The sequence below is a fragment of the Podarcis liolepis genome (genome assembly GCF_965112155.1).
Source record: "Podarcis liolepis genome assembly, chromosome: 7".
Lineage (NCBI taxonomy): Eukaryota > Metazoa > Chordata > Lepidosauria > Squamata > Lacertidae > Podarcis > Podarcis liolepis.
Genome location: NC_139561.1, coordinates 75996244 through 76024128, shown reverse-complemented (window position 1 = coordinate 76024128; position 27885 = coordinate 75996244). Strand labels below are relative to the sequence as shown.

General features: G+C 43.4%; 1 protein-coding gene across 7 annotated transcripts; it reads right to left on the bottom strand.

The window, feature by feature from the left end:
* Positions 1–36: 36 nt before the first annotated feature.
* On the bottom strand, positions 37–24216 carry LOC310712357 (lens fiber membrane intrinsic protein-like). Of its 7 annotated transcripts, XM_083515323.1 has the most exons (9): positions 24103–24198; positions 23025–23074; positions 21491–21721; positions 20004–20150; positions 19520–19633; positions 13773–19191; positions 5141–5287; positions 3965–4078; positions 37–210 (listed from the first exon to the last, which is right to left on the bottom strand). In XM_083515323.1, exons 6-9 carry the CDS (start codon positions 13933–13935, stop codon positions 164–166), a joined length of 471 nt encoding a protein of 156 aa, XP_083371449.1. In that variant the 5' UTR covers positions 13936–19191; positions 19520–19633; positions 20004–20150; positions 21491–21721; positions 23025–23074; positions 24103–24198; the 3' UTR covers positions 37–163. The 7 variants fall into 7 exon arrangements, with proteins under 7 accessions (XP_083371449.1, XP_083371450.1, XP_083371445.1 ...); XM_083515324.1 differs by lacking the exon at positions 23025–23074 and having other exon boundaries at positions 24103–24216; XM_083515319.1 differs by lacking the exons at positions 5141–5287; positions 13773–19191; positions 19520–19633.
* Positions 24217–27885: the final 3669 nt, after the last annotated feature.

Here is a 27885-nt window from a genome sequence, read left to right as displayed (position 1 = left end):
AACCACCTTGACAAAAACTCAACAACTTTTGTGTCCTGATTTTCACTTTTTGAAATATGGCAGCCCTACATTATATTCAATTCCCCCCAGCTCCAACTCGCCCCAGTGCAGGCTGCGTCTCTGTGCCCCAGGTGTCATCTGAAGTGGAAGCACAGCCTTTTCTTCATGCTCCTGTTGACACAGCCCTATCCAAGGGGAAAGCCAGCCCACCTGTCAGGAGAGAAAAGGGGCTGATTAGCGCAACAGGGGAACAGAATAAAACACCACCCAAGATATCCGGGGCTCTGACCCCAGCGTTACCTCTCTTGCTCATCCTCCAAGACCTGCTGTTTTCATGGACCAAAATATATTCCCTTCCACAGAACCACACTGACTGCGCATTTTGAGACTTCTCCAAGGGACTAGTCATGGGCAGAACTGGAAGTGTCTAGGAGTGGATGGATAAGCCTATCTCACATCCGTGTCATTAATGCATAAACCTATTCCAACCCATTTTCACATCACACTGTAAATTATATATTTTAAAATAAAACGTAACAAGAACTAGTGTGTATCCACAACATACATATATAAACACATATCTTAGGTCAACATATGCAATAATAAAATACATATTTTGATGTAGATGTGTCAATTTTTAAAACAAGAGGCTTTTACTGATGTCCTCCATGGACACATGGAATCCTAGAACTATTGGGGTAGTATTGGATTTGATTGTAGGAAGCAGCTATGCAGATACATGCCTTGTATGTGTGTGTGTAGATATAGATAGATAGAGATGATAGATAGATGATAGATGATAGATAGATGATAGATGATAGATGATAGATGATAGATGATAGATGATAGATAGATGATAGATAGATAGATAGATAGATAGATAGATAGATAGATAGATAGATAGATAGATAGATATAGATAGATGATAGATAGATAGATAGATAGATAGATAGATAGATAGATAGATAGATGATAGATAGATATAGATGATAGATAGATGATAGATAGATGATAGATAGATATAGATGATAGATAGATGATAGATAAATGATAGATAGATAGATAGATAGATAGATAGATAGATAGATAGATAGATAGATGATAGATAGATGATAGATGATAGATAGATAGATAGATAGATAGATAGATAGATAGATAGATAGATGCCATATATATCAATCCTGTGTGCCAACAGTTCTCGGGGTCCCGGCCAGATACGTTTTCAGAACCTTCTGAGAAGCTTCGGAAGCTTGGACATGAAAAACATGTGTGTTATACTGAGCTACAGCTTCTCCACCAATCTGCAAAGCGTGTTCTCATTAAAGAGAGAGCACGTGTTGCGGATGGGGCCTGACAAAACATCCTCAGCTGCAGCCAGGCTGTGGCAAGTGTTTGAATTGATTGGTGATTGCTGTTACTGGGGAAAAAGCAATGTTTCCAATTAAGGGGTGGAGTCAAAGGTTATTTATACTGGGTCCACAGCTTGTTCCTTTCTCTTTCGCTGTGGACACCGGATCACCCGCCCGCCCTCCCTTGAATGGGGCTGCTGCTTGACCTTGCTATTGCCTGTCATGGGGTCGTCCGCCTTGGTGCGGGGGCCTAGTAGGAATTTTTCCAATTGGCTGATTAGTGTGTGCCTTTTGGGTTTTGCCTACTACGTAGCAAATCGTCACAACTTGTAAGGTTGGCGGTTAGGCATTGGTTAAATTGGTTGGTGGAGGGGTATGGATTGGCTGTGCCTACCCCTCCAATGCTGCTGCGGCTTGGGAATTCCGTTAAAGGAATTCTGGGGCTTACCATCCCCTTGTCCAATCCCCTGGAACCGGGTGCGGGCCGTGTAAGACCCCAAGGCGCAGGCAGGGAGGAACTGAAGGGTCTGTAACGCAGCTCCAGTTGCCCTGCTTGTTCCTCCACACTGACTTACGCTGGAATCCGGGAGTCAGTGCTATCCCCCAAGGCGGGGGGGGGGATAGCTAGTCATAAACCAATGCCTACGCAACCACTCACAAAAAATTTGTATGATAATAAAAGTTGTGGCCAAAATTATGCCAAAAACCTTAAACAAAAATTTATGTGTGATGTGTGAGTTATTGGGTTAGGGATGGTTTTGGGGGACCTCAGCACGCAACACTTAGGCAACATAACTGTATAGAACGTCAACATTCCATTACAGGCACTTTGGGATCCCATGCATTACCTTGGCCTCAATTACTCTGGCTTCAGCTCTGCTAAGGGGCAGAAACTGCACTGGTTGTGCCTCCAAATTACCTTTGACTAGGGTTGGCTATTGGGGCTGTGACGCTGTTGGTTCTTCTGGACATCTCATTGGCATTACATAGAAGTCCGCTTACCCTTCAGTTGCACTGTGGGTAGGCAATGCCTCCTGGATCCCTCATCCGACAGGGGCCCTGGTGCTGGGGACTGCCTGGCTGGTGAGGGCGGCTTCAGGCTCACCTCATCAGCTGGCATTTTAGATTCAAGCCTGCCTGCAAATTGGCCAATGGCAGGAAGGCTTGGAGACAGGGCCTTCCCAGGGAGTGGGCTTGATGAGGCAGGTTGGCCCTAGTCCCAGCAACTAGTTTTTTGTTGGATCCCACAGCCAGTCAGCCCTTTTTCATACTGTTTTCCGACCTAGCTGTGGCATTGGTGGTCACCATATTCGGTGCAGGAATTTGTCCATTAAGGAAATCAACCTGTTGGTTTTTTCCTACCTCATAGCAATTGTCACAACTTTGGCGGTCTAGGCATTGGATGCTCCTTAGTCTTGCCCAGGCAGGGGAAAGTCTGTAGTCTTGGTCTACCCCTCCCCAAATGTAGGGTATCCCATTAAAGGGGTCCTGGAGGAGTTGCTTCTGGCTGTATGCACAGGTGTGGGCTTGGACCTCAGCACTCCTCAAGGTGGTGACCCCCATCGGAGTCCCCCTATTTGACATAAGCCAGAGGAACCCCTGCTGCTGTGTTGACCCTTGGTGCCTCTTCCGGCAGGTGGGTTGGAAGTAAATGGTTGACTGATGCTTATGCCCAACCTCTTGCCTCTGATGTCAATAAAGTTGTGGTCTGGATTGATCCCATTCAAGCTGTGCCATGTCCTTCATAGTGTTATCCAGAGAGTTGGGGAGAATGCAATGCCTGGTCATGCAAGTCAGGCATTATGGAGTCCTTCTGGCATAGTGGGGAAGAGAGGGTGCTGATTTGCAATAGGTCCTTTCATTGCTGTTAAGGGAGATGCAGGATGTGGTCCTATGAGATAAGTGTTCTACCCCACGGAGACTGATTTTGGAGCCCCACAGATATGTACCTTATCCTTCACGCTATTTAACACCTACGTATATACTAACCCCATAGATAGCACACAAAAAAATCAATCTTTTTTATTGGGCCATGATAAAGAGACTTAGTGGTAGGTGATGTTGCTGTGTTGTATTATATTATCTATGTACATCGATTCATTTCTTGGAGTTAAGAATAGGACTAGGATAAATTGTGTTCGCTGAGCCCGTATTTTATACAGTCTGTATATGATGTTTGTTTGTTAATGTGTGGTGTGTTATGCCTAATAAAGGATTTTTGAATTGAATTGAATTGAAAAATCAATTTTCTCAATCCACAATCGTTTGTGCTCATCCTCAACTTGTTGCTTTCAATCTAAATTAATTCTAGATCCTGGCATCCCACCCACAAGGGTGGGTGTGGTATTATAAAACCTTTCACCTAATTAGGGTATGCATATTTTTTCTTCCTTGCCCACGCCTCAGATAATTGAAGAAGGAAGCACTCTTGGTATATACCAACTCATTGGGCAGGTATGGATGCGCGCACACACACACCTGCTTCCATCTGTGTTCAAATGGACACACTGTAGAGCAGCCCCAGACTTAAATAATGCAGCTGACAAGGCTACGCGAAGGCAAACTTTTTAATAAAGACGTGCTTTTTCAGCATTTCCCATTTGACACATACTCACCAGTAATAAGGAAGAGAGGAAAGGAGGCCCAACCCAAGCCAAAAGACCATCCATAAGAGGCATTTCCTCCTGTCTGCCCTGTGTAGGTGGCCATGGCAATCAGGACGCAACCAGCTAGGAAGAAAAAATATATCAGGATATTAAGTTACTTGTAAATTAAATCCTTGATACTGAGCTGGAAGCTGCTCTATACAGCTCTTTTCCATCTCCAATATTGCAGTAGGAAAAGAGCCATTTCTGGGGAGGCTTTGAAGAACCTTTGTGATCCTCTTCTTCTCCTTTGCACCATAATATTGGAGGTGCAAAGAGGAAGGGGGAAGCTTATAAAGTGTTTTCTGAACTGGCTCTTCTCCTTTGCACCTCTGACATTGGTGGAAATGGAAGCGGAAAGAAGTATTTAGGGAGATAACTAAGCCCTTTTTTAGTAAAGGTAAAGGACCCCGACAGTTAAGTCTAGTCACGGACGACTCTGGGGTTGCAGTGCTCATCTTGCTTTACAGGCCGAGGGAGCCAGAGTTTGTCCGCAGACAGTTTTTCCAGGTCATGTGGCCAGCAGGACTAAGCTGCTTCTGGCGTAACGGAGCACTGAAACCAGAGCAGCACAAGGAATCATCATTTACCTTCGTGCCGCAGCAGTACCTTTTAATCTACTTGCACTTTTTGGCATGCTTTCAAACTTCTAGGATGGCAGGAGCTGGGACTGAATAACGGGAGCTCATCCCGTTGTGGGGGTTTGAACAGCCGACCTTCTGATCAGCAAGCCCAAGAGGCTCAGTGATTTAGACCACAGCCCTTTTCTAGACTCCTACTTTCAACTTCTGATGTTGCAGGTGTTGCAGAAAGAAGCATTAGACGTTCACCCTCCTGAGAGGCCTACAGCAGATTCATACCTTCCAGATGAACTGGGTATGCAGTAGTGGCTCCACCACACTCTAAATACCTGGGATGGAGAGTAAGGGTTTGAATTGTACCTTTTATCATGGTAATACATTTCAGTGGGTCTACGCTGAATATGACTTAGTTGGAGTCCACCAATAGGATTCCGTGTGGACTTTTCCTTTCAGCTCAAGTTTTCTTGGCGTAGGATCTGTGGGATTTGTTCAGGCACAGTCTGCAGCTTTGAGTTTAGGGGCTTGAGGGGACTGTGGAATCAGATGCATATGACCCCAAGGATACCTGCAACAAGGCTGGCTATAGCTGAGGTCCTGGCCCGGCAGAGGAAGCCAAACTGGAAGTCAAAAAATGTTCCACAAAGAATAATGCAAGAGATGGCTCCAGCAATCATCCCGAGGAACATGAACGCTCGGATGGCATGGACGGAATCTTGAAGGAAGGAAGAGAAAGGAAGAAGGGGGTTAAATGCCCAGAACAGCCAGGGAGACCAACAGTAGGCAGTGCCAGAGGCCATGTCAGGCAGATCCAACCCCTGGCAGGTGGGGGTTGGCAGTGCCCCATTTGCTCTAATGGATCAGGCTCCTAAAATAATAATAATAATAATAATAATAATAATAATAATAATAATAATAATTTATTTATACCCCGCCCATCTGGCTGAGTTTCCCCAGCCACTCTGGGCAGCTTCCAATTTAATGTTAAAAACAATACAGCATTAAATATTAAAAACTTCCCTAAACAGGTCTTTTAAAAATAAGATACCTTCTTATTTCCTTCACATCTGAAGGGAGGGCATTCCACAGGGCGGGTGCCACTACTGAGAAGGCCCTCTGTCTGGTTCCCTGTAACCTCACCTCTCACAATGAGGGAACCACCAGAAGGCCCTCAGCGCTGGATCTCAGTGTCCGGGCTGAACGATGGGGGTGGAGATGCTCCTTCAGGTATACAGGACCGAGGCCATTTAGGGCTTCACAGGTCAGCGCCAACACTTTGAATTGTGCTCAGAAACGTACTGGGAACCAATGCAAATCTCTCAGGACCAGTGTTATGTGGTCCCGGCGGCCACTCCCAGTCACCAGTCTAGCTGCCGCATTCTGGATTAACTGTAGTTTCCAGGTCATCTTCAAAGGTAGCCCCACATAGAGTGCATTGCAGTAGTCCAAGCAGGAGATAACTAGAGCATGCACCACTCTGGCAAGACAATCTGCAGGCAGGGAGGGTCTCAGCCTGTGTACCAGATACAGCTGGTAGACAGCTGCCCTGGACACAGAATTGATCTGCGCCTCCATGGACAGCTGTGAGTCCAAAATGACTGCGCACCTGGTCCTTCATGAGCACAGTTACCCCATTCAGGGCCAGGGAGTCCCCCACACTCACCCACCCCCTGTCCCCCCAAAACAGTACTTCTGTCTTTTCAGAATTCAATCCAAATCTGTTGGCCGCCATCCATCCTCCAACCGCCTCCAGGCACTCACACAGGACCTTCACTGCCTTCACTAATTCCGATTTAAAAGAGAGGTAGAGCTGGGTGTCATCTGCATACTGATGAACACCCAGCCCAAACCCCCTATTACTCAGCACCACGATTATTTTATTTATTTATGAATATCTCTACCCCACCTACTAACCAAAGTTCTTGAGGCAGGTTACAATAAGTTCAAAACACAATTTTAAAATGGCAGCAGTGCGATCATCAAAACAGCACAGAGTCTCCCCTAATCCCTGTCCTCCAGCGTTCCAAGAAATGCCAGCCTGCAACTGCATCGTCAATATGTCCTCACTGGGGGGCTGCTGTCGTCTTGTGGCATCTGAATATAGACTGCATTTTTAATCAAGGCATATATTGGCTTATATCTTGATCAGGTTCCTAAATTAAAGAGAGAGTTTAAAGATTTTCAAAAGTTTCATGCCAGGCAAGAAGGCCAGCTGTTTAAAGGACACAGGCAATGTTTTTCCTCCTAGACAAGGGCCCCCCCTTGATTGATAGCAGAAAACAATTCTCAAAGTCGTAAAAGCTGGAATTACAGGCTGAAGAGCAAGGTTACATAGACCCTACATGTTACAGAAGATAAACATAATTAGGAATGGGTAAATAGTAAAATAAAACCATGTGCCTCCATTAAACTTGAGCCTAAGGTCAAAAGGCCAAGAGCACATGGAAAACAAAGCGACTGGCTGGAGAAGGGGGGGAAGTGTAAACAGGGGAAAAGGCTTTTTTCCTATTTTATTTTGAGGCTGTAAACTGTTCCTTCCTTTTTACTTTGAGGAAGTTTAAATATGCTGGCTTAAATGTAATTATGCAAAGGATTTAAGAAATGCTAGATTTATCCTGAAATTAAGTCAGCCAGCCTAGCCCCCTGCCAGAAACGAGACGCCAATCGGGCGCTCATGACGGATGGCTGTCGGGCCTTTGTTTAAAGACCTCCAAAAGGAGATATTTCATTGATGATGCATGAGAATATGAACCCAAGGTCTCTGACATCTGTTCAAGATAAAAATTTAAAATTATTAACCATCTGTTTTGGAGGGCAAGGAAGGCAAGAGGTGAGCTGGTAATTAAGATTCCTTGTTGAGACACATGTAAGATATATTAATACTTATTTGTCATTTATAGATGTAACAATATATAGCTCTTTGTGTTCCATACAAGGACAGGAGAATATGGGTGCATCTTTTAAGATTGGTTATAGCAAACAACCAATAGAAATTTCAACCAGGCAGCCACAGGAGGAGCAAAGGGGGCTGGATTAAGGGAATATAAGTGCTGGCCATAATGGCAGGAGGCCAGGCCAGAGCTTGGTAACCATATACCACTGTGCCTCTTATTTATTTGTCTGACAAATAAATTATTTTTTTAATTTCTCTGTTGCTGCGTTGAATATTTCATTCCAGCTAAGCGTTAACCACAAGCAGGGTGCTACATTTTATGGTGCCTGCGACTCGGATAAGTGGTCTGCTGGAACGCAGCCCCTTCGCCTCACTGGACGGGGTACAAGAGAGAGGACAACTGTGCCTACCCAGCGCGCACTGGAAAAATTTTTTCCAGGGGAACGCAGCAGTCTCGTCTGTCTGATACCCTGCCCACTGACGGCGACGGACCGGGGGGACCAGAGAAATAAACAGGGAACCAGCTAAGGGTAAGTGCACTAAGGGGTTTTGGCCCTCCAATTAATTGGGAGGAAGAGAAGTCCTGATCAAACTTCTGCGTCTCAGTAAAGGGGAACTGAGTACGCTAGGTGGCTGGGTACATCAGATGGTGATCTGGTGTAGGGAAAGGGAAAATTGGGAGGTAGTGTGTGGTAAAGTATCTAGCGCATTGCATGTGTGAGAAAGTACAATGTGTAGCTGACCTAAGTGTGGAGTGAGTACTACTTCATTTACCAGTAAGGTGTGTGTGTGAGTGACTGAGTGGATACTTCACAGGGCCATACAATGGGAGTTGGGGGTTCAAAGGGGGGAAATACACCTCTTGAATGTATGTTAAATAATTTTAAGAAAGCCTTCTCAGGGGCATATGGAGTCAAAATGACGCCAGAACGCTTGAGAACGTTATGTGAACTAGAGTGGCCAAAAGAAAATACTGAATGGCCATCTCAAGGAACCTTTGATATAAATTTAGTAAGCAAACTTTGGTCTAACATCGCCAAAGAAACTGGAGGGTGCCCAGAACAATTTTCATATATAGATTCTTGGCTGAGCACATTAAATAAAAATCCTCCATGGATAAGGGAATGCAAAGTTCAACGATGCAAATTATTGGCTGTAAAAGCCAAAGCTAGGAAAGGAATCTTGCCAAATAAACTCAAACCCATTTTTGAGGGACCAGAGGAAGAGGTGCTTCCACCCTATGCTCCACATTGAAGGGAGCCTAATTCAAACCCTCCACCAGTTGTAACCCCAAGGCAAGAAAGTGGAATGAATAATGGGGCTGGAGTCACAGAACTTGATTCCTTGATAGATTATGATAAATATCTTCAGGAGGCATTGGAGTCCTATAATGAAGCCCAAGCAGAAGTGGTTATTCCACCTGTGAGTCCCAGTAGAACTCCATCTACAGTCTCCTTTAGTGGAACAACTGATTGCCTACCCCAAACCCCTGTACATCTAAGTCCTAGAGAATTATTACAGAAGTTACAGGGAGACCTTAATCGGTCAGCAAGCAATACAGCCAGGCGTATAGAGCTGCTAAAAGAACGCCTTGGGACAAATACCATCCCCTATGATTTGAGGCCCCTAGAGCAAAGCGAAGAAAAAGGTCACGTAGTAGCCCCTCTTAGAAGAGTATTTGATGCACTTGAGGAGCCTGTGCTGGTTAACGGGCAACCCGGACCACGGCCACCTCGAACTTCGATCCTCCAGTATATTCCATTCACAACTACGGATCTGATGAATTGGAAAACACCCCATCTTTCGCAGAAAAACCTCAGGCTATGATGGACTTGGTGACTTCAATAGTAAATACTAATAGTCCTACTTGGACAGGTTGTCGCCAGCTCCTGAATACTCTCTTCACCACTGAGGAAAGGAGAGACATAATTGAAAAGGCACAGATATATTTGCGTGAGCAGGCCAGAGTGGGAAATATTTATAATATTGACCGTCATCTCCAGGAAAACTTTCCCTTGGAAGATCCTAATTGGGATCCAAACAATGCAATTCACCTGGCCAGGCTTACCACCTATCGCCAGACGCTTGTGCAAGGTATCTGCAGGGCATGCCAGAAGCCCACTAATATGTCTAAAGTCTCAGGAGGGTAGACGTGTTACCCATAACACTGTTTCGTGTTCGGTGCACACCCACAAAAAGACTTAAGTTGTCACCTTTTGAGCTCCTGTATGGGAGGCCGCCCTCCTTTGTTCAGGATATTCCAACTGACCTCAAACAAATAGGAGACCATGTGACACAGGGATAAGTGCAATCTCTCTCCCGTGTTTTTGTCTCTCTCCCGTGTTTGTTTGTTTTTTTTATCTTAACAGGTGGGCCCTCGAGCGCACGCCGTGCAGCATTGCCAAGCCGATTCATCAGCTCCAGGCTGGCATAGCATATGGGTGAAAGAGTGGAAACGTGATCCACTTGCACCTAAGTGGTGTGGACCTTACACCGTCTTGCTCTCTACTCCAACAGCGGTGAAGGTAGCTGAGGTGACCCCCTGGATTCATCACTCCCGTTTGAAGAAGTCCGAAGGCAGTTGGACGTGCAAAGGTGACCCCTCTAATCCTTTAAAACTGACTCTCTCCAAAAACCCCTGTATCTAGCCCTACGGGGAACGGGCTAGGTCACGGGCAACATTAGACGACCGGCCTGCTGCAGCCACAAACCTGGAAGCTGGCTGACCTGCGCACGCCTGAAGCTTGAGGAGCGTCTGAACCAGCGACTGTGAGAGGGAAGATTCTCTTATACAATTGATTGACTGCCCCCTTGTGGAACAATTATCAGGGATATTACACATTGGGGATCCTTGGGATATATGTTTTGGTCTTGGTGGTTCCCCATTCCTGTCACTGGGGGAATTATATTGGGACTAATATTTATGCTATCACAATAAGGTAATCTTTTGTGGAAGGAATGCATATGCTAGACATCAACATGATTTTATTATTAATCCTGATCCCTTGGGAAGGGGAAGGGTCCTTGAATCTGACCAAATTTGCTAAATATGGATTCCGCTATGACCACAATATGTGGGTAGGTTTAGCTGAAATGGTAGCCAGTGTTGCAAATAGGACCAATTGCCTTGTTTGCTCTCTTGGGCCAGATGATTCAGAGGGAGGTATGCCCTTATTACCGATACCATTAGATGCCATTGGTATGGTAAGCGAAATACCACACCAAATAGAAATACAGAATTTCCCCGGATGGAACTCAACTAAACCATTACGAGTTATACCTGTACAAGGGGAATTCTGTGTACATAAATCATCAGATGCAGCTGATTCTACCATGATAGGCTCTTCTCATTGTCACTATACTTGGGATTATATTAAGAATACCTGGGCACACGATACTACCTATCGAACTCGGAATACCTTGCCCTGTGCACCTCCTTTTATTCATGCATGGAAAGTGGTATGGAACATAACTGTGACAGAAAAAGGCAATCTAACATACCGCACTGTGAACTCTCTACCTCTTTTGATATTTCGCCTTATGCACTCCACATACCAAAACCCTCAGACCCGATGGTTGTGGTGGATATGTGGAGAATGGGCATACAAGAAACTCCCTTCCAAATGGAGTGGGACTTGTTTCCTGGGATGGGTATTACCACCAATGTGGATTTTGCCCACTAGTTCAGCTAAGCGAATACGAAGAAACGCTGATATTTCTCATATAGCAGGAGGAAGTACCCAAAGTTGGAGCGATACTGATGATTGGCCACCAGAGCGCATTATAGCCTATTATGATCCTGCCTCCTGGAATCCTGGTGAGCTCATACAAGGGGCACGGGATCCTATTTATAATCTAAACAGAATAATTCGATTGCAAGCAGTAGTGGAACTTGTAACCAATGCAACGGCCCAGAGTTTGAGACTTATTGCACAACAGTTGGATGAAAGTAGAGCCCCATTTTGCAGCTGAAAATGGGAATGGATTATGTACTTGCCAGGCAGGGAGGCCTGTGTGGAGTCTTGAACTTGACAGGGAATGCCTGTTGCTTTAACATTTCTGATAATGGTGAGGCAATCCGTGTGTTGGCCACAAAGATGGAGAATATAGCACATGTCCCAGTACAAACATGGGAAGGATGGGATATGGGATGGTTACCCAATGTCACAGGACTCAAAGGGATACTATTGTCTTGCTTGTTTTTCTTGACGGTAGTAGTAATGGTTTTATGTATGATGCCATGTATCATCTCATGTTTTAGAAGTACAATTAGCAAGATGATTTCGAATGAAACTCTACCTCATATCATGGCCCTATACAGAGCTTTAACTCAGGAAGATCAAGCTATCAAGGACGCTTGGTAGCAAGGTCCTTGAGCTTGAAAGGGGGGATTGTGGCATCTGAATATAGACTGCATTTTTAATCAAGGCATATATTGGCTTATATCTTGATCAGGTTCCTAAATTAAAGAGAGAGTTTAAAGATTTTCAAAAGTTTCATGCCAGGCAAGAAGGCCAGCTGTTTAAAGGACACAGGCAATGTTTTTCCTCCTAGACAAGGGCCCCCCCTTGATTGATAGCAGAAAACAATTCTCAAAGTCGTAAAAGCTGGAATTACAGGCTGAAGAGCAAGGTTACATAGACCCTACATGTTACAGAAGATAAACATAATTAGGAATGGGTAAATAGTAAAATAAAACCATGTGCCTCCATTAAACTTGAGCCTAAGGTCAAAAGGCCAAGAGCACATGGAAAACAAAGCGACTGGCTGGAGAAGGGGGGGAAGTGTAAACAGGGGAAAAGGCTTTTTTCCTATTTTATTTTGAGGCTGTAAACTGTTCCTTCCTTTTTACTTTGAGGAAGTTTAAATATGCTGGCTTAAATGTAATTATGCAAAGGATTTAAGAAATGCTAGATTTATCCTGAAATTAAGTCAGCCAGCCTAGCCCCCTGCCAGAAACGAGACGCCAATTGGGCGCTCATGACGGATGGCTGTCGGGCCTTTGTTTAAAGACCTCCAAAAGGAGATATTTCATTGATGATGCATGAGAATATGAACCCAAGGTCTCTGACATCTGTTCAAGATAAAAATTTAAAATTATTAACCATCTGTTTTGGAGGGCAAGGAAGGCAAGAGGTGAGCTGGTAATTAAGATTCCTTGTTGAGACACATGTAAGATATATTAATACTTATTTGTCATTTATAGATGTAACAATATATAGCTCTTTGTGTTCCATACAAGGACAGGAGAATACGGGTGTATCTTTTAAGATTGGTTATAGCAAACAACCAATAGAAATTTCAACCAGGCAGCCACAGGAGGAGCAAAGGGGGCTGGATTAAGGGAATATAAGTGCTGGCCATAATGGCAGGAGGCCAGGCCAGAGCTTGGTAACCATATACCACTGTGCCTCTTATTTATTTGTCTGACAAATAAATTATTTTTTTAATTTCTCTGTTGCTGCGTTGAATATTTCATTCCAGCTAAGCGTTAACCACAAGCAGGGTGCTACAGTCTCTCACAGCCCCAGCCCTCCTGACAGATGAAGGAGTTGCTGGTTCACGTACTTGACATTTCAAGCACTGCAGCAGTTCATTTGACGGATCCATGTGCTCCCTTCTGTGCAAGGAAGGAATTTTTGACATGAAGGAGCAGTGCAGTGTCTTTTGGCTGAATCCCAGGCAACCCCTTGGGCAGCATTCGCCACAGATCTTATACTCTAAGTCAGGGAAGGAAAACACTTCCAGAGAAACAGCTGTGTTCCAAAGGAGATGTGGGAACTCACATCCTCACGCCCTCGCCAGCTCCTTGTTTACACTCCAAACATGGCCAGAAGCTCATTGCAACTGCGCCAAGTCTACCCATAACCCTACCCATTGCAGTGAAGACGTCCTGTCATTGGTGATGTTTCAGGTGTGACGCAGCAATGCTGGTGTAACTTGCAGGTGGCAGCTACCGCAAGCAGGAAGATACAGAAGAAGAAGCACTTTCAAGTGCCGAAACCTCTCAGTCCGGCCCTACATAAATTATACCATAGTAAAAGCAGCAGTGGGACTCACTGCTGCAGATTACTGTCACCTATTTCTTTGCTTCCCACAGCAGCCATTTTGTGCTGACTTCCAGGGCATATTTATCAAAATATGATTCCCAGTGCCTAAGACAGAGTAAATATGTTATCCCTAGTCACATCGGACTTTCAGGGAGTTGAAGAATGATCAAGTGCCCCACATACTGCTGCATGCCTTAGAAATGAAGATCAGTTAAATCACCTTAAGTACTCCTAGCACAAGACAGAGAAGATCTTACCTGCCACAACCATCCCGATAGGTTTGCAATTAGGTAAACACACATTCCAGAGGCCAGTGTTCCAGAGGCCAATTTGCTGCCAGTAGTCTGAGCCCAGGGCGATAAGGAGGAAGAGAAGGCTGATGAAAGCACAAATCACAGCGCTGATCTGCAGTATATGCATTGTGAGAATGGTCAGATGTGAGACTGAAGAGCACAATGGGGATGATGAACCTGGGGAAAGGAGACATCCACATTATTCCACATCAGTTGCAGTTTGTGTTCAGGTGCACTTTAAAGATGCGCATATGCTCAAAGGACTGCAACAGAATGTACTGTCCTGGACAGAAGAGGTTTTCAGGCTGCGCAGACTATGACAGGCATTTAGAATTTATGTTCTGGGTTCTGAGGGCAGTTTGCAAAACCTGGGACCTCCTTCTCCATCCTGTTCTCATAAAGGGTATATATTTTACATCATGTGTATTGCTTAGTGCAATAAACTTTATGTATAATATGTAAAGTACACGTCATTCTTGCCCGCTTTCCAGAAACAGCTACGAGCTGCCCAAGGGAGGAGGCAGGCAGCGGCAGACACAGAGAGGCAACGGGGTGCTCCCTCACAACTGCTGCCATTGCTCGGGACAAGTGCCAGCTCATTCTCCTTCCTGAGCTCCGTGGTGGCAGCAGAAATAGGGACATTGTGGGATCAAATCAGTAGCCAGGCAAGGCAAGAAGCCACGAATTAAATATAAATTATTAACAGATATAAAGGAAAGAGGGGGCTTCGCCTTGCCAGATCTGAAACTCTATTATGAAGCCTCATGTTTATGTTGACTAAAAGAATGGATGACATTGAAAAATACAGATATATTGGACATAGAAGGATGGGATAACAGATATGGATGGCATGTTGGATGGCACGGATATCTAGGTTATGATAAAACAAAAGTACATAGGGGTTTTTTAAACCATATAATTCAAAACTCTCTATTTACAATATGGGTCAGAGATAAAGACTTTGTATATATAAAGACACCTTGGTGGCTTTCACCGATGGAGGTCTTTTCGGTAAAGAGAAAAAATATGGATTCAAATTGGGCAACATATAGAGAAATTCTAAAAGAAGAACAAAGCTAATTAAAACTGAAAAAAATTAAAGCAATTAGACATTATTGTACGGATTGGTTACAATATCATCCATTAAATGATGTGTTTAAATTAGATAAGAAAATTGGATTTGAAAAAGAGATATCAAAATTAGAAAAGGAATTATTACAGAATAAAAAGAAAATATTATCAAAACATATAGATTATTGCTGGATTGGGAGGTAGAGGATGGGGGCAAAAGATTTTGGATGTCCTATCTAGATTGAGGATTGGGAAAAATTGTGGCAAAAAGACTTAAAATTAATGGCCTGCTATACAATAAAGGAAAATGTCATGAAAATGCTGTATAGGTGGTACATGACCCCCCAGAAAATTGGCTAAAATATATAAATCAAAATCAAATGTTTGCTGGATGTGTAATCAGGGGGGAGGAACAATGTACCACATGTGGTGGGGTTGGGATAAAATATTTTGGAATACTGTCTATGATGAAGTTTAAAAAATGTTTAGACAAACATTTGGGAAAACAAACCCTGAAGCCTTTCTCCTAGGCATTATGTGAATCAATATCCCAAAGGATAAGAAAAATGTGTTCTTGTATGCTACAACCGCAGCAAAATGTTAATTGCAAAGAATTGGAAAGGGGAGACTACACCAACAAAGGGAGAATAGCAAAATAAACTGTGTGAATATTTGGAATTGGCAAAAATTAAAGCGGCAATAGGGTATCAACCCTACCAAAAACTTTAAAAGGAATGGGAATGTGTAAATGGCTATTTGGGAAAACATTGTTCCCAACACAACACAATTTCACCACTGAAACTATATTAGCATTTCAGCTTTCTCCAAGGTCTGGGGGTAGGGGGAATCCAAAATTCTCATCTTTAATCTGGATTCCATCCTGCCAAGTTCCTATCCAGGAACTGGTGCTGGTAATGCAGAATTTCAAAGTCTGGGGCAGAATTCACTTGAGCCAGATTCATTCTCAGGATGACCAAACTGTCAATCCTACTCAGGGATTTTTGCACCTTATGCTGGTGTCGCCATGTTTTTTTTGCTTGAATAAGTTTTAGGTCTCCTTCCAGATCAAGAAAAAGCATTTAGTAGATCACTGAAACAAGGGATCAAGGAAAAAGAAAAGAAAGTCTAAATGAAGTACCTAAATGAAATAATGTACTGCTTAACCACTTTGTGCTGCTACCGCCAGGGGGAACAAAGGCTAACCGACACACAGGGCAGGGTAAACCACCGGCTGCGCACGCATTGCGCCACTACATACAACGCATGTGTGGCGTTGCTATGTAGGGCACATGTGTGGCGCCACTATGTACAGCACATGTGTGCGACACCGTGCAAGCGTTGTTGTAGCGGTTTGCTGCCGGCGCCACTCGAACACCACATGGGTGGTGGCGGGATCCTCTGCTTGCGCCTGCAGCTGTGAACGGAGGATCCTCCACATTTGGCGCGATGGTTGCTCACACCGCTGAGCCCAGCGGAGGCAGGCCGAGCACCCCACCAGGTACCTTCTTGTCACCCTTCCCCCAGACATGGCTCCTGCCCCCCTTGTGACGCCACTGGCTACCACCACCTCCCTTCCCCACCCCACCCCCTCTGTAGGTTTGTTCAGCCTGATGGCACACCAACGTTTGCTGGTGCACGGATCCAGAGGTTGGGAATGGGTCTCTAGGTGTGGCCCTCTGTGACTGCCTAGTGATGCCAACTCTGGTTGACAAGCTGGTGAATGATTTCTCCAAATGGGTCTCCTTGCTTTTTGATGCTGTTTGCCTTCCATAGAGCAATAATAGCGCTCCAATCTGTATACAGTTCCAGGACTGCTTCACTTTCAAAAGTGGATTGAACAAATGCATCAGCAAAGTAGGCATCATCGAAATTAGAACAAAGAATTCCAGTGCAAAAAAATAAAATAAAATCGTTTTTAGTCCCTTTCATTTGTTCCCTGTATCAAAATTCACCAACCATCAGCTACTGAAAAATTTCCATTTCCCTCCCGCATAAATCTAGAGAAGTTTAATCCCACCTGGCTCAGAATGCCTTCCTCTTTTCTTCAGGTGAAGTCTTCACTCTGGAACAAGGGCCAGGCATGCTCTGACTCCACCACCCATGGGAGTGCACTTTTCCCCTCTGCAGAGGCGGGGGAACCTATTCGGAAGGTCCGCCCCCAGAGGCTGATGGATCCAGTGGGATCCCAAATGGTTCTGGGAGGTTTTCTGGCTGATATGACTGACGCCCGTGTCGAAGCTCTGGGTGACCTCTGGAACACCTGAATGGCTTGGGCTATTGATATGATCACTCTGAAAGCCCTCTCCCACTTTGTGGAGCCGGAAACTGATTTACATCACAATTTTATTTCTTATTTATTTAAGACGTTCCTACACCGCTTAATCATTTACCTTTTCAAGCAGTGGGCATTTTTAAAAAAACAGCTTACGGGATACAGGAACATCAAACAATAAAGATGTATCATAAAATCAGCCACTACCTTAAAATGCACAATGAAACAGGACTCCAGAGCTTAGGACGAGGAAACAAGCTGGGAAATGGCTTGAACGCAAGTGGAGGAAAGATCCATATGAATGCAACCAAACACTGGTAAGGTGTCCTCTATGCTGAAGCTTCATCTGTTGATTTCTGAACACAGAGGCAGCATTCATGAGTACTCCAGAGCTTAGGACGAGGAAACAAGCTGGGAGACAGTTTGAACACAAGTGGAGGAAAGACCCAAACACTGGTAAGGACTCATTATCAAGCCGACCTAGAGGCAGTGAAGGCAGCAAAGAAGGCACACATTGCTCCCTACACTGCATCCTCATTATGTCATCAGGCAGAGCTTTTCTGGGGTGTATCCTGGCCCAAAGGAGGTGACAGAACCAACGGTAGCTCTTTGTGACTTGTTTGTGAAGCATTTTGAGAATAAAATCACTTGCATCCACCCAAACCTTGGCTCTGCTGTTATAGCAGATGAATCTCATTGTGAGTGGCATATACATCTGCAGACATGTCCAGAGCGAAATCTACACTTGCTGGTTTCTGCAAACAAAACCATAGCTAAAGACACAGGAAGAAGCCAGGGCATTAATTCCTATCTCCCTCTGGCCAGCTGGCACTACTATAATTAGATCTAACTGCTAGGAGCAGGGTAAGGAGTGGAGGCAGTGGACCAGATGTCTGGCCCATCAGCTTGAGGTTCCCAAACCTCCTCAGATGCTTTCCTCATTGTAGCTTCTTTATTATAACATCATAGAATTGTAGAGTCACCTAGCCGCAAGGGTCATCTAGTCCAACCCCCTGCAATCTTTGGCCCAAATGGGAATCGAACCCAAGACCTTGAGATTAAGAATCTCATGCTCTACCGACTGTTCAGTTGAGTCAACATCAATACCCATTAGCTTGGGGGGGGGGGAGAGATAGAGATTTTCATTAAAGCTGGGGGGGGGGGGACATAGAAAAAGCAATATACCACAGTTTCCATCAAATAAGTTTTTTGCAAAAATTTTCGGAGGAATAAATAGGCTGTGTGTGGGAAACTTCTGTTAAAGAGAAAGTCACACCCAAGAAGACTGATTCAAATGCCAGAAGTACTGTGAATTTCGGACACAATGGAGATGAAAAGATTTGGATTATTATAGAATACACAGGAGGAAAGGACTAACAATAGGACCCAGAAATGGGAGGAGGGAAGTCCAGGAAATTCTGTGGAATCTTATTTCTTTATTTTATATTGATATGTTATTGTAAAATTTTAATTTGAAAAAACCAAATAAATAAATTTACAATATAATTATAATAATGTTCATCATCATTCTTAACTGGTAATAGCAGCATACATTAAGCAAATAATATTTTCCCCGCCAATTGGAGAAGTTCTGTTCAACACTGTTCAGTAAATAACTTCCATTTTCTTAACCACTTTGCTGGACTTATAAAAATGTCAGTTTTGTCATTAAAGTTCCCATACATCCGGAATTTCCCAGACATAGCAGGTATTCGGTTCATGTCAGAAGTGTAGATCTCAGCAAATTTCAGTAAAGATAGCTCAAAAACCCTTAGGGGTTTTGCAAAGAAAGATCAACAACTTTGGCTAAAAAGACAAACAAAAAGCCTCAACAACTTTGACAGAAGTTCAACAACTTTTGTGTCCGGATGTTCACTTTTTCAAATATGGCAGCCCTACATTATATTCAATTCCCCCCAGCTCCAACTCGCCCCAGTGCAGGCTGGGTCTGTGTGCCCCGGGTGTCATCTGAAGTGGAAGCACAGCCTTTTCTTCATGCTGCTGTTGACACAGCCCTATCCAAGGCGAAAGCCAGCCCACCTGTCAGGAGAGAAAAGGGGCTGGTTAAGGCATCAGGGGGAGCAGAATAAAACTCCATCCAAGATATCTGGACTGCTGAGCTTGTTTCCTAATCAGTGAGGTCCCAAATTGCCGTTCTAGAAGGCAAAAATATATTCTCTTCCACAGAACTACAAGGTGCATTTTGAATCTTCTGCATGGAATACACACCTGCTTTCAACAGTGTTCAAATGGACACACTGTAGAGCAGCCCCAAACTGTTCTGAGCTAAATAACGCAGCAGACTACTCTACACAAAGGCAAACCTTTAAATAAAGATGTACATTTCCAGCATTCGACAAATACTCACCAGTTATGAGGAAGAGAGGAAAGGTCGCCCAGCCCAAGCCAAAAGCCCATCCATAAGGGGCAGTTCCTCCTGTCTGCCCTGTGAAGATGGCCATGCCAATCATGACACAAAGAGCTAGAAAGAAAAAATACATCAGGATATCAAGTTACTTCTTAATTAAATCCTTGATGCTGAGCTGGAAGCTGCAGTTAGTGCAAAATGGAGAGGATCAACTACTTACTGGGGTGGAATATGACCAACATATATATTGCGGCTGAAAGAAATGCACTGGCTGCCAATCAGCCCCTGTACAAGGTTCAAAATTAGTGTACAAAGCCCTATACAGTCGTACCTTGGTTGTCAAAGGGAATCTGTTCCACTTCCCAAAACATTGGACAACCAAGACATGGCTTCCGATTGGCTGCAAGTGTCTACAGCTCGGATTTCTGGGGTTTTAGGGGCTTGGGCTTAGTGTGGACGCAGATGCTCAGAACCCCCATGATACCTGCAACAAGGCTGGCTTTAGCGGAGTTCTTGGTCTTGGAGATGAAGCCAAGTTGGAAGGAAAAGAAGTTGCAACAAAGGCCAATGCAAGAGATGGCTCCAGCAATCATCCCGAAGAACATGAAGGCTCGGGTAGCATGGTAGAAACCTTTTGGGAAGGAAGGAAGAGAAAGAAAAAAGGTTAAATGCATCTGTGGGATTTGACAATAGCTCTGCAGACATCCCATGAAATACTTTCCACCAGGGATGGGTAGATCAGTTTTTATCTGACACATACCAGTTTTGCATGCTCTCTGTCCTGTTTCTGAATTAATCTGTATTTTTTAATAGAAAAGTCCAAATAAATATTCACATTTAAAGGAATCTCCAACAACAAAAAAGTATTTAAATGCCTTGAGGGCACGATTTCCTGGTGGTGCTTCTACTCCTACCTGCTTGGTCAGTCCTGAAAGGGGGGATGTCACCAGTGGTGGCTGATGCATATGAGTACTGGTAGGGCAGATGGCAGGAAGACCAAAGGTAAGTGGAGCAAGAGGGAATGTCAGACACAGCCAACCCGTGGTAGGTGGGTGTTGGCTGAAAGCAGACGGACGTTGATGGGCCAATACTCTATTTCCCCTAATGGGCCGGCCTCCTATTATTCAGCACCATGGTTACAGGATTGTTGCATAACCCACTGCACTCCACAGGGGTTCATTCTTTCCCCCATGCTGGTTTATATCTCTATTAAGCTGCTGAGAGACGCTATCAGGAGAGGCAACTGGTTTAGTCTGTATTCTTCTAAGTATCCTTTGAAGCTCATCATAGGTTTGCCAACTTGAAGACTAGCAGTGGTAGGGAAACATCTCTTCTGTGCAACTTGCCCAACGCCACCCATCTTCTCCTGCAATGCACAGCTTCACAGAACTGAAAAAAGACACACCCAATTCACACTGAGTGACATCGGGGCCCAGTAAACCTGCCAAGAGCACAGTGCAAATGGAGTGGGCACTCCAAAGCACTCCCAGGATCCTTTGCAACATGCAAGGTTGTATGTAAGGTAGGGGCGTCTTGGCAGACAAAAAAAAGTGGCTTCCTGACAACATATATTAAAAATCAGAGGCAAGGGGGGCTTTATGTGGAAGGTGGGGACTCATCTACACCGGTCAATTATAACGTTAAAAATGTGTTCTTAAAATGTGACACGAGAGGGCACCTTAGAGCAGTGATCCATCATCAATGGTAAACAGCATTGAGAGCTATATTTTTCATAGTGTTTTTATAGCATTTTTCATATCTGTGTAGATCCAGCCTCAGTGGTAAGAACTACCATCTCCTTTTAATTTTTTTTCTGCCCACCCACAGCAGCCATTTTGTGCTGGCACCCAGGGTTGAGGAAGGATCAACTAGGTCCCCCATTGCTGCAAACCTTAGAAATGAACCTCAGTTCAATCTGCTTTGGAATACCGCACCTTAAGTACTCCTAGCACAAGACAGAGAAGATCTTACCTTGCACGGCATTAATCGAAGGTGAGTAACAAGTATAGATTGAATAGATAGGGCCACAAGCTACCCAGAGGCCACTGTTCGCATTGTCACTTTGCAGCCAGTAGGCTGAGCCCAGGGCGATGAGGAGGAGGAGAAGGCTGGTGAAAGCAGAAACCACAGCGCTGATCTGCAGTATATGCATTGTGAGAACGGTCAGATCGGAGACTGAGGAGCACAATAGGGATGATGAACCTGGGGAAAGGAGACATCCACATTATTCCACATCAGTTGCAGTTTGTGTTCAGGTGTGCTTTAAAGATGCACATGTGCTCAGAGGCCTGCAGCAGACTGTGCTGTCCTGGACAGAAGAAGTTTTCAGGCTGCGCAGACTATGACAAGCATTTAGAATTTATATGTTCATGTTTATGATGACTAAAAGAATGGATGACATTGAAAAATACAGATATATTGGACATAGAAGGATGGGACAACAGATACGGATGGCATGTTTTCGATGGCACGCATATCTAGGTTACGATAAAGCAAAAGTACATAGGGAGGTTTAAAACCATATAATTCAAAAAGCTCTATACACAGTATAGAGATGGAGGCCTTTTCGGTAAAAAGAAAAAATATGGAACCAAATTGGGCAACATATAAAGAAGAACAAAGCCAATTAAAACTGGAGAATTTTGAAGCTATTAGACATTATTGTACGGATTGGTTACAATATCATCAATTAAATAAGGTGTTTAAATTAGAAAAAAATGGATTTGAAAATGAGATATATCAAAATTAGAAAAGGAATTATTACAGAACAAAAGGAAAATATCATCAAAAACATATAGATTATGGCTGGATTGGGAAGTAGAGGACGAAGAGATCAAGGAAGTGATGATCAAATGGGCAAAAGATTTTGGATATCATTTCCAGATGGAGGATTAAGAAAGATTGTAGCAAAAAGACTAAAAATTCACAGCCTGCTATAGAATAAAGGAAAATGTCGTGAAAATGCTGTATAGGTGGTACATGACCCCCAGCAAATTGGCTAAAATATATAAATCAAAATCAAACGTTTGGTGGATGTGTAATCAGGGGGAAGGAACGATGTACCACATGTGGTGGGGTTGTGATAAAATCAAAATATTTTGGAATACTGTCTATGACAAATTTTAAAAAATGTTTAGACAAACATTTGGGAAAACAAACAAACCCTGAAGCCTTTCTCCTAGGCATTATGCGAATCAATATCCCAAAGGATAAGAAAAATGTGTTCTTGTATGCTACAACCACAGCAATAATGTCAATTGCAAAGAATTGGAAAGGGGAGACTACACCAACAAAGGGAGAATAGCAAAATAAACTGTGTGAATATTTCCAATTGGCAAGAATGACAGCAGCAATAAAGTATCAACTCTACCAAAAACTATAAAAAGAATGGGAATGTGTAAATTGCTATTATGTGTTGAATAAATTTCACAAAGTCACAATTTAGATAGATATGTTATATATTTTGTGAACTTTCAACCATATGCATACCAAACATGTTCTTTACCTCTATTTTTTCAGTCCTCTCTTTTTGCCTTTTATGGTTTCCCTGTTGCCCTGTTATTGAAAGGACACAGGTTAGTGACAGGCTCTAGCTTATATGGCCACCTCCTCCTGTGTTCTGTAACTTTGTCTTTGCCTCCAGACATTAGTGCGCAATTGTGTTCTCAATGCTGAAGCTTCATCTGTTGATTTCTGAACACAGAGGCAGCATTCATGAGTATTAGGCACTGACGGTTACAATATACATGGACTTGTGTCTGGTTCCTCTCTAATAGCTTTATATCCTCTTCCCATGACTGCATCTTACTGAGCGAAATATGCCTTAGGTATGATCCAGATGGCCGTTTCTTTCCCTGCTCCTTTTCCAGGGAAAACTTGCTCTTTTGCTTTAAATCTGAGCAAACGGCAAAACAGCAATCCAAAGAAAGCCCAAAGTGCTGTTTGCTCTGAATGAAGGCTAAAGAGTTGTTTTTCCCAGGGGAAAGCAGGAGGACAAGAGAAAGTGTGGATAAACCCTCAGCTTTGCTGGATATTGGTATTTAAGCTCTCTATCAACCTATCTATCTGGGACTGGTGGCTTTGCCTATTTCCAGTGGATGGCAGCTTCATGGGCACTTAAGAGATCCATTCTGTCCCATTTTCTGTAGATAACAAAAAGCAGCAACATTTCACATCTAAATTGTATGCCCTTTCCCCTAAAGTACACATTTTATACTCATCCATCCCACCCAACCAAATATACATTCTGTATGCTCAGAAATGCATGTCTGCCGTAAAATGCACATTTTTGTACTGGAACCGAGCCACAAAATTCAAAGACATGTCTAATCCAATGGATAGCTGTTCCAATCTGCATACAAATCCAGGACTGCTTCACTTTCAAAACTGGATCGAAGAAATGTATCAGCAAAGTTGGCATCGTCAAAATTAGAACAAAGACGTTTATATGTAGTCCAGTGCAAAAATAAAATAAATCGCATTGAGTCCCTCTCATTTTTCCCTGTATCAAAATTCACCAAAAAATCAGCTACTGAACAATTTCCCTTTCCCTCCCACATAAATCTAGAGATGTTTAATCCCACCTGGCTCAGAATGCCTTCCTCTTTTCTTCAGGTGAAGTCTTCACTCTGGAACAAGGGCCAGGCATGCTCTGACTCCACCACCCATGGGAGTGCACTTTTCCCCTCTGCAGAGGCGGGGGAACCTATTCGGAAGGTCCGCCCAAGAGGCTGATGGATCCGGTGGGATTCCAAATGGTTCTAAGAGGTTTTCTGGCAAAGCTCTTCGTGGAGCCCATTTGCCCCCCTCCCCATTATACTCCAGAGCATAGGATGAGGAAGCAAGCTGGGAAATGGCTTGAACGCAAGTGGAGGAAAGATCCATATGAATGCAACCAAACACTGGTAAGGTATCCTCTATGCTGAAGCTTCATCTGTTGATTTCTGAACACAGAGGCAGCATTCATGAGTACTCCAGAGCTTAAGACGAGGAAACAAGATCGGAGACAGTTTGGACACAAGTGGAGGAAAGAGCCAAACACTGGTAAGGGCTCATTATCGAGCCGACCTAGAGGCAGTGAAGGCAGCAAAGAAGGCACACTTTGCTGCCTCCGCTGCATCCTCATTATGTCGTCAGGCAGAGCTTTTCTGGGGTGTATCATGTCCCAAAGGAGGTGACAGAACCAACGGTAGCTCTTTGTGACTTCTTTGCAAAGCATTTTGAGGATAAAATCGCTTGCATCCACCCAAATCTTGGCTCTGCTGTTATAGCAGATGAATCTCACTATGAGTGGCATATACATCTGCAGACATGTCCAGAGCAAAATCTACACTTGCTGGTTTCTGCAAATCAAACCACAGCTAAAGACACAGGAGGAAGCCTGGGCATTAATTCTTATCTCCCTCTGGCCAGCTGGCACTACTATAATTAGATCTAACTGCTAGGAGCAGGGTAAGGAGTGGAGGCAGTGGACCAGATGTCTGGCCCATCAGCTTGAGGTTCCCAGACCTGCTCAGATGCTTTCCTCATTGTAGCTTCTTTATTATAAAATCATAGATTTGTAGAGTCACCTAGCCGCAAGGGTCATCTAGTCCAACCCCCTGCAATGTTTGGCCCAAATAGGAATCGAACCTAAGACCTTGAGATTAAGATTCTCATGCTCTACCAACTGTTCAGTTGAGTCAACTGTTCAGTTGAGTCAACAATACCCATTGGCTTTGGGGGGGGATTTTCATTAAATCCTGGGGGGCACAGAAAAAGCAATATACAACAATTTCTATCAAATACAAAGCATTTTTTAAAACATAACAACTAAAAGAAAGAAAATAAAGAAGAAACAAGAAAAGAAAGGGGGTGGGAAGATTTCTGGTGCTCTGTCAGCTTTACAGACATATGCATAACCCTTGCTCGACAATAACACACAACTCTTCTGCTTTCCATAGAACTGGGCCTGCTAGTTAGGCATAGCTGTCAACTTTCAGATTTGAAAATAAGGGGTCAGCAGCGTCACCTGTCCCGGGGACAGTCTACGGGATATCTAACAATCCGGGATAGAAGCGGGAAGCAGCAGGAAACGGCACTGGAATAAGGGAATTTCCTGCAACAAAAGGGAAGGTTGACAGCTATGCAGTTAGGGATAATGGGAGATGTAGTCCAACAACAGCTGGAGACCAAACTTTAGCAAACCCTGGTCTAGAGATGGATCACAATCCTTCCTCTCCACTTATCTATAATTCAGAGACTGTAAGCTTCACGGTGCCAACTCTGTGTTAAATGAAGAGAAGAATCTGCCAAACACAGGTTTCCTGTCCCTGTTTGAGAGCAACTCATGAAACTCTGAGAGTATTTGGATGTTGTGTTTATTTCATTTATTTTTAAAATCATTTTGTACACAGCAGTCACTGAGAGAAAAATTAAGCATGTGTAGTGGGTATTTGTTTTTCCAAATACTTCCATTTGAGGTAAATTTAGAAAGCTTACTCAAGCTGCCTCCAGACAGTGTACCCTAAATTTGGGGTTGCACATAAATAATGTGGGTTAAAGCCATCTATTAACCTGGGGGGGAATCCATTTTTAAAATAATAATAATAAAGAAATCAGGGTTATAGCCAATGTTAACCTACTAACGTAGGCTCATTAATTTCGATAAATCTACTCTGAATGGAATTCAGTGGGGAAAACCCAGACTTTGTGTGGTTGGGGAGGAGTGCTGGGAAATGCATTGACAAGTGAGAAATGAGTGAATTATTACTGGGAACACATATAAACATTTGACAAACAAATCAGGGCGAAGGCAGGATGAATGCTTATTGTAATATGACTCCCCGAGAAAGATCAGGATGGATGCTGAATGATCTAACCTCCACATAAGTTTTCTGCAAGTACATTGGGAGGAATAAATAGGCTGTGTGTGGGAACCTTCTGTTAAAGAGAAAGTCACATCCAAGAAGTCAGATTCAAATGCCAGAAGAACTGCTTTTCGCCCAAAATTTGCATGGGGGAGAGAAAGAGCCACATGTCAAGGGATGGAGACGAGAGAGGTTCCATTGCTTCCTATGACTTTGCAGGGAAGTCTGGGAGCAAAATTAGACCTCTTGATTCTAAATCCAAACCCACACTTTCACCCTTATAACCAGGCTTCAGAATCTCTCTCTCTCTCTCTGTATGTGTGTGTGTGTGTGTGTGTGTATATATATATATATATATATATATATATATATATATATATATATATGTGTGTGTGTGTGTGTGTGTGTGTGTGTGTGTTTTCTTGCGGCCACAAGGTAAGCAAGATAAACAGAAGAATCACAAAAGTCATTTGCTCCTACAAAATATACGAAACATAGAGGCATATCATTTAATTCATAGACCTTCCTTTTAGCTTGATGAATAGAAGATGCCTGGCTGACTCATTCCTTATCTTTAACCCAGCTACTGAAGGAATAATAATATTGTTCATCATTATGACAGATCAAGTTGATGGACTATGCCAAAATGGCAAAAATGACTGGAAGGATCAGAAATCAGGAAGACCAAAATTGTAATAAGGAATGGGGGAAATTTATAATCTATATTAAAAACCATTGTAAACAGCTAAAACATTTTTAGTGGGATTGGAATAACAGTTGTAGTTTAATGCTGAATTTTGGACACAAGGAAGATGCAAAACATTTGGATTTTTATAGAATACGCAGAAGGAAAGGACTAACAATAGGACCCACAAATGGGTGGAGGGAACTCCAGGAGATTCTGTGGAATCTTATTTCTGTATTGTATATTTATATGTTATTGTAAATTTTTAATTTGAAAAAACAAAATAAATAAATTTACATAATAATTATAATAATGTTCATCATCATTCTTATCTGGTAATAGCAGCATACATTAAGCTAATATGATACTTTAATCATCCTTCCCCCACCAATTGGAGTTTCTTAACCACCTTGCCAGACTTATAACAATATCAGTTTTGTCATTAAAGTTGCCATACATCCGGAATTTCCCAGACATAGCAGGTATTTGGTTCATGTCAGAAGTGTAGATCTCAGCAAATTTCAGTAAAGATAGCTCAAATTTCAGGAAAGATAGCTCAAAAATCCTTAGGGATTTTGCAAAGAAAGATCAACAACTTTGGACAAAAAGACAAAACAGAAGTTCAACAACTTCTGGGTCTGTGTGCCCCAGGTGTCATCTGAAGTGGAAGCACAGCCTTTTCTTCATGCTGCTGTTGACACAGCCCTATCCAAGGCGAAAGCCAGCCCACCTGTCAGGAGAGAAAAGGGGCTGGTTAGGGCAACAGGGGGAGCAGAATAAAACTCCATCCAAGAGATCTGGACTGCTGACCTCGCTTCCTCATCCATGAGGTC